The 17,661-nt window shown below is 41.3% G+C and overlaps 1 protein-coding gene across 1 annotated transcript in view; it reads left to right on the top strand.

Annotated features, from left to right (window-relative positions):
* Window positions 1-17,661, top strand: part of YWHAQ (tyrosine 3-monooxygenase/tryptophan 5-monooxygenase activation protein theta) — a 49,051-nt gene that overhangs the window by 672 nt on the left and 30,718 nt on the right. Inside the window, exon 2 of the mRNA XM_017853649.1 lies at window positions 137-512. Coding sequence (XP_017709138.1) covers window positions 219-512 — 294 coding nt within the window. The 5' untranslated portion in view covers window positions 137-218. The remainder of the gene's footprint in view (window positions 1-136; window positions 513-17,661) is intronic.

The raw sequence follows: 17,661 nt of genomic DNA, 5'->3' as shown, positions 1-17,661 counted from the left end.
GNGGGGGCGGGGGCGGGGGAGAGGGAAATTCAAGCCGCCGCATGTGCGGGAGACAAAAGCGGGCGGCGGGCCGCATTGTCTGACGGCGCTCCCTCCCTGCTTTTTGTTCTCGCCTCGCCGCCCCGCCCCTCCGCAGCTCTCCAGGCTCCTCCCGCTCCGGGTCGGCGCTCTCCCTCGCTCTCCTCGCCCTCCACCCCGGCCCCGGCCCCGCGCCCGCCATGGAGAAGACTGAGCTCATCCAGAAGGCCAAGCTGGCCGAGCAGGCCGAGCGCTACGACGACATGGCCACCTGCATGAAGGCAGTGACCGAGCAGGGCGCCGAGCTGTCCAACGAGGAGCGCAACCTGCTCTCCGTGGCCTACAAGAACGTGGTCGGGGGCCGCAGGTCCGCCTGGAGGGTCATCTCGAGCATCGAGCAGAAGACCGACACCTCCGACAAGAAGTTGCAGCTGATTAAGGACTATCGGGAGAAAGTGGAGTCCGAGCTGAGATCCATCTGCACCACGGTCCTGGTGAGTCCTCGGCGCGGGGAGCAGGGGAGGCCTTTTGTGCGATACTTTTCATTGAGAGTTTCGCGGGCACGGAAAGAAAGGTGAGCCGGGGCTTACCGGACTGTCTGCCGAGGTGGACGGTTTCAGGTGAGCCCTGACTTCCCTACTGTCCCTCTCCGGTTCTTGAGAGTCAAGAAGACGCTTTTCCAAGGATAAGTTCTTTTTTTTTTTTTTTCTTTCCCCCAGATGCTGGGTAGCTACCAAACGGTGGAACTTGGAAACATCCAAGTAGGTCTCTGCGAGACTGAAAGGCGTTTTTAAGTTTCTTGTGCGGGGAGATCTGTGAGCTCTCTAATGGCTTCAGGCAAGGCGCAGGCACCTTTTTGTTAGACAATGTAGTAGGGATTTTTTCGCAAACCCAGTAATGGAAACTTACTTCGAAAATCTGAACAGAGACTTTATTTTTCAAGCAAGTGTGTCTGTTGCGCTCCCCCCCACCCCCCATAAACAGGAGAGGAGGGGAGTTCGGTAAATGTGAAAAGGGCACAGCTCTATCTGAAGAACACAATGTCCTGGTAAATTTCAACATTTAGTAACATTTCCTTGCTGTTGCACAGCTGTGCTTAAACACTAGTGTTGAAGTGAATTCGTTTCTAGTGTGGAGCGGACAAGGAAAGCTTTCCAGGTTTTGAACTGTCCAGTCTTAGCAAGGACGATTGTTGGGTGGAGTAGGTGGCTGCTGTGATTCACCCTTATTAGTGAGAGAGAACATTTTTAGCTTTGTCATTGCACGGATCTTTTGATCCGTAGGATAAATTTTTCAAATTGAAATACCAACATTATATCCAGGAGTGTTTTTAAATGTTTCAGTGCTGCAAAGAGTCATTTCTATGGATAAAATAGGAAATAATCTGATATGGTTTGCCTTTCTTTAAGTGTCACTTTTACAAGAGGCCTACTTATTTTTGATGTGTTTGTGCACATCATATTTTAGGTGGGCTTTGATAGACAAGCATAGTAGACTGGCGATTTTTTCAAAAGGGAGTGGAAGAAATAATTTCTCCCTGGCCCCCTCCTCCACCCCCGAAGCCTTCTTTCTTCATGTCATCAGAATGGTGGGGCAGGGAATATGTTCCCCACCCCTTGTTTAAAAAAAAAAATTCCACAAAACCTTTTAACCTCTTTTTCTAATACGATGACAGCCGATCCGGACAAAATCATGGCTGATGGAAATCACTGCTAAAGGGGGAAAGAAAGTATTGTAGACAGAGTGTGTACTAAAGTGGAGAAAACTTGAGATTATTTACTTTATGAAGTCAAAACTTTGTTGTGTTTATCCGTGTGCTCTTAGCTTCCAGTCCCTGTTTGGCATTGAAGAAACACTTGTAAAAGCTTTTTGGACTGAATTGCTTGTATTAAAAAATCTTGCCAACTTGAAAGTAATGGTAGACTTCAACTTGAGTAACATATGGTAATGGCTATTAACAGCATTATCTGTTACCAAGGGAAGACTCACAAGAATTACATATGTTAAGGTTTTCTATATATGTATTTTGGGTGCTCTCACAGCATATTTCAATCTCTTTCTGTTCAGTTTTTTACTTTTCATTTAGTTATCTTGAAGCAATTCAGAATCACCACATGATTTTTCTTTTTCTCGAGCAAGGTGACTCTGAGCCGAAGGAATATTCGTTTTATTTTGTGGCTCTTATAAATTCTGATTTTTATGATGGCATTAGTGGGGGAAGAGTTTTGCTTAGTTGATATGTAGCTTGAGAGACAGACCAGGTGACATTAGAATAGAACTTTCATACAGACCATTTCAATGGGGACAACCCCTGAATTTAGGACAGTCTCTTCTATATACCCAGAAGAAATAGAATAGTTTAGCTTGATGAATCTGAGACACCAAGGCGTAAATGAAATACTCATAAAATGGCATAAGAAGCTAACTGGGGCTTGGTGGCCAACCTATAAAAAAATACCTTGGGAAAGCACTTTTTCAAGTTGGCAACTGTATCGAGAGCTTTCTGTGTGCCAGGCATTGTGCTCTAAGCAATATGGGGAAGTACAAAACAGAATCGTGGATTTTGCCCTCTGATGATTCATAATTTAGAGAGCATGTGAGAGACACACAAACATAAATAACACAATATTCCCATCAGACGGTTAATGAACACAGTGCTGTGTAGTCTGAAGGAAATAGAAACCTTTGAAAAGGCTTCACAAAGATAGGTTTTTGGGGGCTGAACATTGAGGAAAGAGGCTGGCGGAGGTGTCAGTATTAAAGGCCGAAGGAATAACTGAATATCTGGGATAGGGCTTTTTCAGGAAACAATGTGTCGGCATGGCTGGAGCAGAGTTCATGTGTAGAGTTGTTGCAAGAGACAAGCCTGGAAAGGAAGGCAGGAATGATCATTTATAGAAGGTTGGAGTAAGGGGGTTTCTTCATTTGGTTGTTGGGAAACTGGAGTTTTTTAAAAGTTTTATTTATTTATTGTAGAGATGGGGTCTTGTTATGCCCAGGCTGGTCTTGAACTTCTGGCCTCAAGCAGTCCTCATGACTTAGCCTCCCAAAGTCCTGGGATTACAGATGTCAGCCACCACTGTACACGTAGCAGCATCTAGAATTCGTGGTTTGAGTGCTAACTAACCAGTCTGATCTGAACTGATGGACAAGGAAGTGATAGACAAGTGAACATGAGTCTGATAATTGAAGAGTTAGTAATTTAATAAGGAGTCTAGGAAAGTAGAGTAAAACCTAAAGTTTCTGAACATGCGTGCTAATACAGGGTTTTCTTTTTTTCCTTTGGTGAACAGGAAGAAAAATTTGGTGTGGAGGAGGTGAGACTTGGCTTGGTGGTTATAGAAGACTAGTAGAAGTAACATGAAGGATAGCCAAAATTTTGATAGAAAAGAGCAGATATTCTCAGCCTCTTCTTTCCCTTTCATACAGTAGATTGGGGCAGGATTACCTGAACCATGTATTCAAAATAACTCTGTGAACAACTCTCAACCCTTTTGATAATCATTGTATTGAAAGAGGTTACTGAACCGTAGAAGCAGAAAAAAATGTTAAAATCCAAGAGTAAGGAACTATAAGTGGACCAAACTCTCTAAGATGACAGGAGTTAGAGAAGATTTCATCCAGTTAGAGGTGTCTGTCAGTGTCATTGTAAAACCGAAGACTTTGGGCTAAACTTTCTAAGTCTCTTCCAGTTCTCATAGTTTGGGGCTGTAGGGTAAGTAGGTCCTAGCCATTCTGCTCTGCTCTGACATCCTTCCACCTCTTAAATGAGTAATTTTTAAAGTCCAGATTGAAGAATGTGAAGAATACATAACAGGTTGAAAACTGGTGACTTCAGTGAAATGGCTTCAGAAAGAAGTGAAGCAGAAGTCATTGGTGATCTTACTGAGTGTTGGGAAGAGCAAAATCTAGGCCAAAAAAGCTGGGCTTTGGCTGTGGTGGCTTATGCCTGTAATCCCAGCACACTGGGAGGCCAGGGCCGGTGGATCACCTGAGGTCAGGAGTTGGAGTCCAGCCTGGCCAACATGGTGAAACCCCATCTCTATTAAAAATACAAAAAAATTAGCCAGGTGTGGTGGCACATGCCTGTAGTTCCAGCTACTTGGGAGGCTGAGGCAGGAGAATCGCCTGAATCTGGGAGGTGAAGGTTGCACTCCAGCCTGGGCCACAGAGCGAGACTCTTGTCTGAAAACAAAAACAAAACCCTGGGCTTAAATATTACAGGTAAGATGTTTAGGAGTCATTAAGAAGAACTTGGGTGTGAGGAAAGGGCAAATGTAAAAAGTTAGAGGGGTTCACAAAGCCCCGTTGGGACTTGGGAACAAAATCTGTCATTTACAAAGTCAGTGACCTTGGAATAAGAACCAGGCAGTTTGAATGTATACAAGATAATTTCTATCTTAAACATCATATTATCCTCTCCTGTACATCAGTTCTAGTAGAATTTCAGTAAATTGCTTCAGCATAATGCATAAACAAGTTCAGAAACTAAAGTGCATATGATGATTTTTAAAAATAAGAGTCAGTTAAAATAATATGTAGAGAATCTCTGAAAGTTGTCTGTCTTAGTGTAAAAGCTTTGTAACCTTAATTGAGTAATATGCTTGAATTTAGTTGTGTTTAAATTTAATCTCAATAAAAAAATGTCATATGCTGGTCATTATTTTTGAGTAAGACTGATACGTTTTTCTTCATAGTTAATGAATCTGAATTCATTTCCACACAGTGGAAAAAGTATGGACTCTGAATCAGTTTTTGAATCATTGCTCCATTACCTTTTAGTTTCATGGACACTGGCAAATTTCTTAATCTCTCACACTCTTTTCTTCTGTAAATTGATGATGATGGTGCCTGTTTTTATAGACTTGTAGTTAGAATAATGGCTCATAATTGACGTTTACCAGGCATTCACCGCACACTAAACACTATTTTAAGCATTTTATACTCACTTTGCTCCCCTAAGGTAGGTTGATAGTATTTCTGTTTCACAGTTGAGGAGAATGAGGCGTAAAGAAGTTAGTAATGTGGTCAAGATTATAAAGCTAGTAAGTGGTAAGAGCAAGGATTTGAACCCAAGTGGCGTAACTGCTTTTGACATGGACCACAGTAGGCCCTAAGTGCGTGGTAGCTCACTTAAGACCGTGATGTGAATTTCTGTTTTGAGGAATTTGTGCATTTTAATAAATACAAGACATTAATGCTTCTAATGAGGAAGGAAGGTAGATCTGTGATGGGCAAAACTCCCAGTCTGTAATACTGAAGACTTTCTTATACACACAATACTGTAATAAGATTTAAAAACTCATTGACGTTGAGGGTTTTGCCTTTAGATTGTAGGCTGCTTAGAGGCAAGAGTTTTGGGGAGGGGGGGAGTTGGGTGTTTTTTTTTTTTTTGAGATGGAATCTTGCTCTGCCACCCAGGCTGGGGTGCAGTGGCACCATCTCAGCTCACTGCAACCTCTGTCTCCCAGGTTCGAGCAGTTCTCCTCCCTCAGCCACCCGAGTAGCTGGGATTACAGGCATGACCACCATGCCTGACTAATTTTTTTGTATTTTTAGTAGAGACATGCCTGGCCAGGGTTTTTTTGGTTGTTGTTTTTTAAAGAATGAAATGGGCTGGGAACAGTGGCTCATGCCTGTAATCGTGGCACTTTGGGAGCCTGAGGCAGGTAGATGACCTGAGGTCAGGAGTTGGAGACCAGCCTGGGCAACATGGCGAAACCCTGTCTCTACTAAAAATACAAAAAGTTAGCCTGGCGTAGTGGCGGGCACCTGTAATCCCAGTTACTTGGGAGGCTGAGGCGAGTTGCTAGAATTGGGGAGACAGAGGTTGCAGTGAGCGGAGATTGCGCCATTGCACTCCAGACTAGGTGACAGAGCAAAACTCTTGTCTAAAAAAAAAAGGGGGGAATAGAATATTGTAAGTTTAAGGTTAAATCCATGTTACCCAACCAGGTGATTTTACCTACTCTCCACTGCCCCAGTGGAATTTTGGCAACATCTGGAAACATTTTGGGTTCAGACTTGAGGAAGGAAGGTGCTGCTCATGGCTAGTGGGTGGAGACCTGAATGCTACTAAACATCATGTGGTGCACAGGACATTCCCCAACAAAGGACCCAGCCCCCCAGTGCCAGTAATGCCAAGGTTGAGAACACCTTGGATTAGACCATAAATAAAATGAGCTGTACTAAGTTGTATTGGATTGTGTCATGCTGTCCTTTGATTTCTTCCTAACGTGTTGGTATCTTACCTGAACCTCTTGTCTAGCTAGACTTGTTATTTTTCCCCTTGTCATTATTGTGTGTATGCTGTTAAACTCTACAGTTCACCTTACTGAAACTTATTCAGTGGGTCCTATTTTTTGTTTCATTTGGTTTGATTTGTTTTTGAGATAGAGTCTGGCTCTGTGGCCTGAGCTGGAGTGCAGTTGCGCCATCTGGGCTCACTGCAACCTCCACCTCCCGGGCTCAAGCCATCCTCCCACCTCAGCATCCAGAGTAGCTGGGACTACAGGCACTTGCCTGGCTAATTTGTGTTTTTTGTAGAGATGAAGTTTTGCCATGTTATCCAGGCTGGTCTTGAACTCCTCGTGAGCTCAAGCAATCCACCCAGAGTGCTGAGATGACAAGCGTGAACTATAAGGAACAGACCACTGTGTCTGGCCGGATCCTATATCTTCAAAGTGCCACCTCTTCGTAGCTGTCTCCAAAGCCTTGAGATTTGCTCTTTTAAAAACTTTGCACAGACTGCGATTGTATTGAAATCTATAAATGCAGTGAAAATTGATGAAGCGCAAATATACTCCCCTCCATCGTAGTAGCTTGGCATATGTGATTCAGACTTTCTTTTTTCTTTTCTTTCTTTTTTTTTTTTTTGTGATGGAGTTTCGCTCTTGTTGCCTAGGCTAGAGTGCAGTGGCGCAATCTCGGCTCACCTCAACCTCTGCCTCCGGGGTTCAGGCAATTCTCCTGCGTCAGCCTCACAAGTAGTTGGGATTACAGGCATGCACCACTACACCCAGCTAATTTTGTATTTTTAGTAGAGACGAGGTTTCTCCCTCTTGGTCAGGTTGGTCTCAAACTCCCGACCTCAGGTGATCCTCCCGCCTCTGCTTCCCAGAGTGCTGGGATTACAGGCGTGAGCTACTGCACCTGGCCGTGGTTCAGACTTTTAACCCAGTGGTGAACATTTAGGTTGTAAACAGTTTTTCTCCAAACAACACTGGGAAGAAGATCGTTGTTGCATGCTTTATGCTAAGATTTACTTAAGTTCTTGGAAGTGGAATTTCCAAATCAAAAGATTTGCGTTTTTTTCCAGATAGCCCTCTGAAAAGGTATGCGTGTACGCTGTCAGCAGCAGTGGTTGAGAAGGCCATTCATTTCCCCTAACCCTTTCCAGCACAAGCAAGTTTAATCTCATGTAGTTTCATTTAGAACGTAGCATGGCATGGGATTAGTTGAGTCAAGGTGTTGGTTTGGCAGTTGGGAAATCTGGTTGGCTGTTGGCTGTGTTAATGTTCTCTATTTTTGTCGTTAAGACCAATTTTTGTATTTAGCACTAATTGTTGCCAAATGGCAACAGAAAATGTATCTGAGTTTATACCATTGACTTTCTGGGTATCAAGGGGCTAGTAGAGAGGCATCATTTAAAAGATGTGAAGAGAAGACAGGTTTATCAATTGCTACTTTAAACTCTTAATCTATAGGTAAGTCAGTGATAAACATTTTATGATAAATTACTAGATTTTAAAGCATTGTTTGCATATTGAGTATTTAAAGACAAAAATGATGATAATACCTAGGACTTCAAAGTAATTGGGGGAATACAGATGAAACAGGAGTGTCTATGAAGTAATATAGTTGCAGCTGGCTTTAATTGGAATTCATTGTACTATTCTCTGTTCTCCTGTGTACCTTTAAAATTTCCCATTACAAGTTTTTCCTCCCCTAGAAATTCCACTCTTGGGTGTTTACGCAAGAGGGAATGATACATGGGGCCAAGATGCATAGGTACAAGAATGTTAATAACAGCTTTATTCTAAGAGCAGAAAACTAGAAATAATCCACTAGTAGGAAAATTGATAAACACTGATGTATATACAAGTGGAATACTACTCAGCATTAAAAAGGAACGGACCGCTGGGCGCGGTGGCTCAAGTCTGTAATCCCAGCACTTTGGGAGGCCAAGATGGGCGGATCACAAGGTCAGGAGATCGAGACCATCTTGGCTCACCCGGTGAAACCCCGTCTCTACTAAAAAATACAAAAACTAGCCGGGCGAGGTTGCGGGCACCTGTAGTCCCAGCTACTGAGGCAGGAGAATGGCGTAAACCCGGGAGGTGGAGCTTGCAGTGAGCTGAGATCCAGCCACTGCACTCCAACCTGGGCAACAGATTGAGACTCCGTCTCAAAAAAAAAAAAAAAGCGGACCACTGATACTACAGCGTGAATGAATTTCAGAAACATGCTAGGTGAAAGAAACTCTGCATGAAAAAGTACATAGTGTGTGTGATTCCATTTATATGAAATTTTAGAACAAACACAACTTGTTTATGGTAGGAAAAAGAAAGATCAGGAATAACGGCTTCTGTGGGAGAATAGGCAGAGATTGATTGGGAAGGGGCAGGCTTCTAGGATAATTGTATTTTTTTTTTTTTTAATACTTTTAAGTTCTGGGATACATTTGCAGAACGTGCGGGTTTCTTTCATAGGTATACACGTGCCATGGTGGTTTGCTGCACCAATCAGCCCGTCATCTACATTAGGTATTTCTCCAATGCTATTCCTCCNTTTATGGTAGGAAAAAGAAAGATCAGGAATAACGGCTTCTGTGGGAGAATAGGCAGAGATTGATTGGGAAGGGGCAGGCTTCTAGGATAATTGTATTTTTTTTTTTTTTTAATACTTTTAAGTTCTGGGATACATTTGCAGAACGTGCGGGTTTCTTTCATAGGTATACACGTGCCATGGTGGTTTGCTGCACCAATCAGCCCGTCATCTACATTAGGTATTTCTCCAATGCTATTCCTCCCCTAGCCCCCCACCCCCCGACAGGCCCCGGTGTGTGATGTTCCCCTCCTTGTGTTCATGTGTTCTCATTGTTCAGCTCTCACTTATGAGTGAGAACATGCGGTGTTTGGTTTTCTGATCTTGTGATAGTTTGCTGAGAATGATGGTTTCCAGCTTCATCTATGTCCTTGCAAAGGACATTAACTCTTCCTTTTTTTATGGTTGCATAGTATTCCATGGTGTATATGTGCCACCTTTTCTTGATTCACTTTATCATTGATGGGCATTTGAGTTGGTTCCCAGTATTTGCTATTATGAATAGTGCAACAATAAACATACATGTGTGTGTGTCTTTATAGTAGAATGGATAATTGTATTCTTTAGTTGATACGGGTTTGAGTTTTACACATTCGTCAAAACTCAGCAAATGTGCACCCAAGATTTGTGCATTTTGTATGTAAATTTTGCTTTGAAAGAAAAAACTAGTGATATGTATGTACTGATGTCTTCAGTTTATAACTGCTAGAAATGGATGGATATCTGATAAAGCAAGTATGGCAAAAGGTTAATGGTAGGATCCAGGTGGTGGGTATATGGGTATTCACTGTAATTGTTGGTTGCCATGTATTGGGTGTTATGATATTTCACATCACTGGTTGAGAGTCTTTAATACATATAGCAAGAAGATAGTGTAGCCTGTGTCTTGTTGTCCTCAAGATATGAGAATGTATAGAAAAGTTTTGATCCCCACTTAGGAGACATGACTGGCACCATCACTTTTTGGTTTGGGTGATGAGTGCTAAGTAGATTGATGGAGTTACCAGATGCTGTGTAAGACCTCTCAATTGGCCATACTCTAGGACAGTGGTTCATAAACTTGATCTCAGAACCCCTTTTTAGAAAATAAAATAACTTTAACAAAAAGTTGAATGAGAATAGCTGCATTGCTTTTCATTCAACCTATTGTAGCATCACACCTCTTGTAGCTTCTGGAAAACTCCAGTTGTGAGAAAATGACAGTGGGAAAAAAGCAAATATCATCTTAGAATTATGAAAGTGATTTTACTTTGTCTCCTCTCCACCCCACAAAGGGTATAGGGGAGACCTCTAGGGGTTCCCAGACTATACCTTGCTCTATGGGAATTTAATTACTGAAGTTAATAGAACTGCTGTTCCACAAGAATTTTATTACTGTGGTTGGGTGATTGAGCAGTTTATTTTCTGAGGAGTCATCATATGTGGTGATAATGAAATTTGAAAAACCTTCCCCACCCTTCCCATTTCTCTGCCCCTTCACACCATCTTATCCCTAGGAATATAGGTTTGAAGACCAGGAAAATCACAGATGTGATAATGAAGAAAGGAGAATAGTTGATATTAGACATTGGGTAATAAAAGTCCCTGTTAATTCCTGGAAACCAGCTAAAGAACTGGTATGTTGGAATGTCTTTCTGCTTCCTTGTGTTGAGAAGGATAATATGAAGTTAATCTCTTCACTTGCCCCTCCCAATACCTGACCAAAAAGCAGAGTTGACATCCATGAAAAGTATGGATAATGGTCTTTCAGAGCTGGTTGCTTTTAGGTTTTAAAAATACACAGCTTTTGGAGGTAGTAAGTCAGGTTAGCTTTTAACCAGCTTTGGTCAAAGTATTTATCAGTGAAACTTGTCTTCATACCAACCTTTGATTGTCAGTTTACATGTTTTTCTATCCAGATAAGTAGTATTTCATGATCTCTTTGTCATCTGGATTTTTTGCTACAGTATCCATTTGGGTTTGGCACAGTGTGGTACTAAATACATATTCTGTAAGATACTCCTCATTTGAACATTCTCTCTCCTGTACGTTTGCTACAGGCTTTACTTAGAGAAATGGAAAAATAATGGTGCAAGTGGTGAGACCATGCCGATAAGAACTTACTTAAATTTAAATGCTTTCTTAAAGCATGGTCATAGATTGTGAATGTCATGTTGTGGTGATTAGAGAAAATAAATGGAGAAGTGTATGAAAATGCTTTAAAGCCATAAGCTATACGGATCATCAGATTAGACATTTTATTCCTGATAAACTCTTACTGATGTTGTTCTTCAATAATTTGTACTCCATTTTCCCTTTTGTTTTGTACATTCCACCAAACATTAATTGAATGCGGCTCACAGAATTTTTGCTCTTTAAAAAACTGCAGTTGTTAAACATCTGCAGTTAAACATATTTATACTAGGTGTTCTGATCTTTCAGCCTGCAACTATTTCCAGTAATTTGGGAATATGCTTTTTAGATCTTCACTGCTAGTGTTTGCCCTCTTGGGATTCTGATGGATTAGTGAAGAGGTTGGAAAGGTTACATTACAGGTTTAAAATACTCTTGATTATTTGGGGCCTGATTGCAGAGACCACCATTTGGAAGGATAGAATATCCCGTTAAATATAGCTATGCTCTGTTTAAGTTACTTTTACATAATTAAATTTTAATATATTTTAATTTTTTTACATATAACTTTTTTTTTTTCTTTTTTGAAACAGGGTCTCCCTCTGTCTCCCAGGCTGGAATGTAGGGGCACAATCTCAGTTCACTGCAACCTCTGCCTCCTGGGCTCAAGCACACATATAACATTTAAACATTTAATATCTTTTTTGGTATTACCATATTTCTCTTTTTTTTTTGAGACGGAGTCTCGCTCTGTCTCCCCGGCTGGAGTGCAGTGGCCGGATCTCAGCTCACTGCAAGCTCCGCCTCCTGGGTTTACGCCATTCTCCTGCCTCAGCCTCCAGAGTAGCTGGGACTACAGGCGCCTGCCACCTCGCCCGGCTAGTTTTTTGTATTTTTTAGTAGAGACAGGGTTTCACCGTGTTAGCCAGGATGGTCTCGATCTCCTGACCTCGTGATCCGCCCGTCTCGGCCTCCCAAAGTGCTAGGATTACAGGCTTGAGCCACCGCGCCCGGCCTGGTATTACCATATTTCTCATTAGGGTTTTTCAGGTCTTGTTTGTTGATGTTTTAAATAGTGTAGTGTACACTGATGCAGTTTGAATAACTCAGCAGGTAGGATTTAAGGTTGTATACCTCTGTTTTGTTGTTTACACTCAGCTGTACATCTCTGGGAAGGTGATCCTTCTTATACAGATAACAGAAAGCACTTAGTGATTTATTTTCTGTCCAGGACAGGTTACTGAGCATTTCTGCTTGTAATCAAAATGGCCTGATAGATGTTCATAAACTTATTTTATCTGTTGATAAAACTATAGTTTTCTTTTTAAGTTTATATCAGGACACCAAAGCAACATATTTAGCCCCCAAGTCTGTTGAGTCTTTAAAGGACCCACTAAGATTATTAGTATAGATTCTCAAATATTATTTTTTCAGAAGGATGTATTCCTCTTTTTTCCTGTGGTAGTAGAATTTATAATTAGAGTTTATGGAGAAAAAGGACTAAGGGGAGGTGTGGAGGTCACAAATTTATAAAAGCCCTGAACCATCGTTTTGTCTAGAGTGTTATTTTTGTTTGTCGTTTTGAACATCTAAAATAAACATAGTCTGGGCAGGGAGGCTCACACCTATAACCCCAGCAATTTGAGTGGCCAACACGGGAGGATTGCTTGAGTCCAGGAGTTCAAGACCAGCCCGGGCAACAAAGTGTGAGATGCTGTCTCTACCAAAAAAAAACAAAACAAAATCAAAACATTGGCTGGGTATGTTGTGTGTGCCTGTGAGCTAACTGGTGGTTGAGGAAAGAGGATCGCTTAAGCCCAGGAGGTTTAGGCTGCAGTGATCCGTCTTCCTGCCACTTCACTCAAGCCTGGGTGACAAAGCAAGTCTCTGTCTCAAAGAACAAGGTGAAACAAAGACAACTCTAAAAAGTATAGGCACATATATTTAAAAGTCATAGTGATGATTGCTACGCAAATAATTTCCCTCTTTAGAATTCATTTCTCTAAGGAAACTGAATGATCTCCTTAAAGTTTCAAAGCAATGTTTACAAAATAATTTGGCTTAGTTGCAGATACTATCCTTATTAGAGAAGCTTTCTATCTTGTTTTTTGTTGTCCCATTTAAAAACTTGGAGTGTCAGTTTACATATATTTTAAATTAAATATACTTCAAATACATTACATTTTACCTTTTAAATATGATTCTGTGGTTTTTAGTTTATTCACAAAGTTGTGCAGTCATCATTATTAATTCCAGAACATTTTCATTACCACAAAAAGAAGTTGTATATCCATTAATAGTCATTCACCATCTCCCCTTACCTCAGCTCCTGACAACCACTAACCTGCTTTCTATCCCTATAGATTTGGCTCTTCTGGATGTTTCATATAAACAGAATTATGTAATATGTAGTGTTTCGTGTCTGGCTTCTTTCACTTAGCCTAATGCCCTCAAAGTTTATTTGTGTTGAAGCTTGCATCAGACCTTCTTTTTTTCTTTTGGCAGGGGCTCTCACTCTGTCACCCAGGCTGGAGTACAATGGCGTGATCATGACTCACTGCATCCTCAAACTGCTGGGCTCAAGGGATCCTCCTACTTCAGTCTCCCAAATAGCTGGGATTACAGGTGTACACCACCACCCTCAGCTAATTTTTTTGAGACGGGGTCTCACTTTGTTACCCACGCTGGTCTCAAACTCCTGGGCTCAGATCATCCTCCTGCGTGGCCTCCCAGAGTGCTGGAATTACAAATGTGAGCCACACACCTGACCTTTTTTAAATAAAACTCTTGTTGTGTGGTAAGAGACACGTAACATAAAAGTTAGCATTTTAACCCTTCTTGAGCTACAACAGTTCAGTGGTATCAAGTACATTCATTTTGTTGTGCAATGCAACCGGCAGGCATCACCACCATCCATCTCTGCAACTCTTCATCTTGCAAAACTGAAACTCTATACCCGTTCAACAAAAGCTCCCCATTCCCCCCTGGCAACCACCATTTTACTTTCTATGAATTTGACTACTCTAGGTACCTCATGTAAGTGGAATTATAGAATAGTTGTCTTTTTGTGTCTGACTTATTTCATTTTGCATAATGTTTATGTTGAAAAATGTATCAGAATTTTGTGCTTTTTTTGTGGCTGAATAATATTACACTGTATAGAAATACTTTTTAAATCTATTTGTCCATCGATGGACATATTTGGGTTGCTTCCATCTTTAGGCTGTTAAGAATAATGCTACTGTGATAATTTGCATGGGCATGTTTTCATTTCTCTTGTGTATGTACCTGTTTAATGTTTTAGGAACTGCCAGATTGTTTTCCAAAGTGGCTATACTATTTTACATTCCCACCGCAGTGTAAGAGAGTTCCAATTTCTCTACATCCTCACCAATCCTGGTGGATATGAAATGGTATCATGTACTTATTGACCTTTAGTATATGTTTTTTGGAGAAATGTCTGTTCAAATCCTTTGCTCGTTTTAAAATTGGGCTATTTGTGTTTTTATCATTAGGTTGTAATCCTTTTTTTTTTTTTTTAATATATTCTGGATACTAGACCTTTATCAGGTACATAATTTGCAGATGTTTTTCTCCCGTTCTGCAGATTGTCTTGTTAGTGTCCTTTGAAGCAGAAACATTGTTAATTTTGAAGTCCTTTTTTTTTTTGGTTGCTTGTATTTTTGGTGTAAGATCTAAAAAACCATTGCCTACTCTAAGGTCATGAAAATACATACTTAGGATTCTTTCTAAATTTTATCATTTTAGCTCCTGTGTTTAGGTCTTTAGTCCATTTTGAGTTCCTTTTTGCATATGGAGTAAGGAAAAGGTCCAATTTTATTCTTTTTGCATGTGGATATCTCGTTGCCCTGGCACCATTTGTTGAAATAACAATTCATTTATCCTTGATCTGAAATTCTCACAGAAAATATAATCAGAACTAATTGGGTATAAGGAAAACTCAGGATTTCTCTGTTCCCTGTGGTCTAGTCAAGTTGGCAGCACTGTATTTTGTTTCCATTACTCTACTGTAATGTATTTCCTCTCCCTTTCTACATGCTGAAATCACACCCATCCTATGAAATGCAATTTGGGTACCATTACATTCTATAGTTACAAATTATAGCTTGTTAATACTTTTCAGTTCTGTTACCTAGCACCATCCAGTGTGCAGTTATGGGTAGATAAGACATGGGTAAGGACATTGTAAAGAAATTGAGGCATGTTAATTTACTCAATTCCACAGCTAGTTAGCTGTGAAACTCAATTCTCCTTTTTTTTTTTTTTTTTTTGAGACGGAGTCTCGCTCTGCCGCCCAGGCTGGAGTGCAGTGGCCAGTTCTCAGCTCACTGCAAGCTCCGCCTCCCGGGTTCACGCCATTCTCCTGCCTCAGCTTCCTGAGTAGCTGGGACTACAGGCGCCGCCACGTCGCCCGGCTAGTTTTTTTTTTTGTATTTTTTAGTAGAGACGGGGTTTCACCGTGCCAGCCAGGATGGTCTCGATCTCCTGACCTCGTGATCTGCCCGTCTCGGCCTCCCAAAGTGCTGGGATTACAGGCTTGAGCCACCGCGCCCGGCCAATTCTCCTTTTCTAGAAACGTGTTCTTTCAGTTCTACTGCCTTTCATTTTAGAGCCCTCCTTTACAGGACCCTATTCTTCTGAGATTCTCTCTCCTTTATCTGGATTCTCTTGTGTGTAAATGGGGAAGAATCTAGGCTTTAAATATATATACCCTTCAACCAGTGTGCTCCCTTTTATCTGTTTTAACATACTGGTATTGCTCATAAAGACTTGGGGAGGGAATAATTACTGCTTCTTCACTCAATCATTACCATGTAAGATGGAGTTTGGGTTCCCTGAGAGGACCTCTAAGACCTTCCAGCGTTTTTCTTCAGCCTCCTTTCTCACTCATTGTTCCCTCTGTCCTCCAACCACTTGAAACTACCTATGGTTCTCTCCTATATTGCTCACTTTCTTACCTCTGCTCTAGTTCTTTTTTTTTTTTTCTTTTTATTACTTTCTGAATTAAAAAAAATTCTTTTTAAGAGTAGTCAAGTGCAGTAGTGAGAAGGGGGAAGAGTGGAGCAAGGAGTTTGATTTGTAACTGACTGAGCAATCAAGATAACTCATTACCTTTGAACCAGCCTGCTCTAATTTTCTACCCTGTATAAGAATGTGTGATTATGTTTATATAGTCTTCTTTTTTTTTTTTTTTTGAGACGGAGTCTTGGTCTGTCGCCCAGGCTGGAGTGCAGTGGCGGGATCTCAGCTCACTGCAAGCTCCGCGTCCCGGGTTCACGCCATTCTCCTGCCTCAGCCTCCCGAGCTAGGACTACAGGCGCCCGCCACCTCGCCCGGCTAGTTTTTTTGTATTTTTTAGTAGAGACGGGGTTTCACCGTGTTAGCCAGGATGGTCTTGATCTCCTGACCTCGTGATCCGCCCATCTCGGCCTCCCAAAGTGCTGGGATTACAGGCTTGAGCCACCGCGCCCGGGCTCTATAGTGTCTTCTTTTTCACTAAGTTTGGTAGTGAGACCCAGTTCAGTTCTTTTTTTTTGAGACGGAGTCCCCAGGCTGGAATGCAGTGGCACACGGTCTCTGCTGACTGCAAGCTCCGCCTCCTGGGTTCACGCCATTCTCCTGCCTCAGCCTCCCGACTAGCTGGGACTATACAGGTGCCCGCCACCATGCCCAGCTAATTTTTTGTATTTTTTTTAGTAGAGACGGGGTTTCACCGTGTTAGCCAGGATGGTCCTGATCTCCTGACCTCGTGATCTGCCCTCCTCGGCCTCCCAAAGTGCTGGGATTACAGGCGTGAGCCTCTGCACCTGGCCGACCCAGTTCGGTTCTATATTGTCTGGAGTTTACCGGTTTCCTAAGTTGCTCTTGTAACTGCCCCCAAAGTAAATTATGCCCAATTCAGATCAGTATTGGTAAGCTGTAAGGGCATAAGAATAAGGACTTCATCTTTATTTTTTCCTCTATGTACTATTAAACACTACTTCATTTCCAGGGTTTTTATGTTGTCCCTGGGGGTTCATTTGAATATGATCAGTAACTCATATAAGTTTAGTTGTAAATGCAAAATAATTTTCTTCACCATAGGCTCTTAAATTCCTGTTGACTCTGTTCTTCCCTTTGTACCCCATAACAGAACTGATAGACTAGAGGCAGGAAGGGGTTGTATATACTTCAGCTGCAGAGATAAATGTATGTGGGATGTGTTAGTTATAAATGGAAAAGTTAGCCTGTAAATAATAACATAATTTCTATAATGTAGTAGTGGCTTAATTCAGTTTGCCATATAGAAAAGGCAAAGCTCAAATCAAAGTATAATTGTGTCCTTGCTAGTATAAACCGTTTTCTATCTTTAGTAGTCTTCTTAGGATATAGCAAAACTTGACCCATATATACTAAGTTAGCAAGGCAATTTTGACCTAATTTTGTTTGAGGGAACATCCTTTCTGTTAAGTATCAGGATGTCTGTCCATTTTGATTACTTTATGACCAGACCAAGATTTGACTTTCCCCCCGATTTTAAGGAAAGTTCTTTGTTTCATCATTATGATTTGTCCTTTTCCTCCCCAAATTAATGGCTAAAACTGATGTCTTTCCCAAATCAGTAGCTAAAACAGTTCGTGGGTGCTAGTAAATGGTAAATTCTCTAAGGGGAATAAAGTGTGTATAGACATTGGCATTTATTTG

The sequence above is a fragment of the Rhinopithecus bieti genome, unplaced genomic scaffold (genome assembly GCF_001698545.2).
Source record: "Rhinopithecus bieti isolate Rb0 unplaced genomic scaffold, ASM169854v2 scaffold_1530, whole genome shotgun sequence".
NCBI classification, from domain to species: Eukaryota; Metazoa; Chordata; class Mammalia; order Primates; family Cercopithecidae; genus Rhinopithecus; species Rhinopithecus bieti.
The sequence above is the reverse complement of the archived record's forward strand: the minus strand, read 5'-3'. Positions and strand labels throughout refer to the sequence as shown.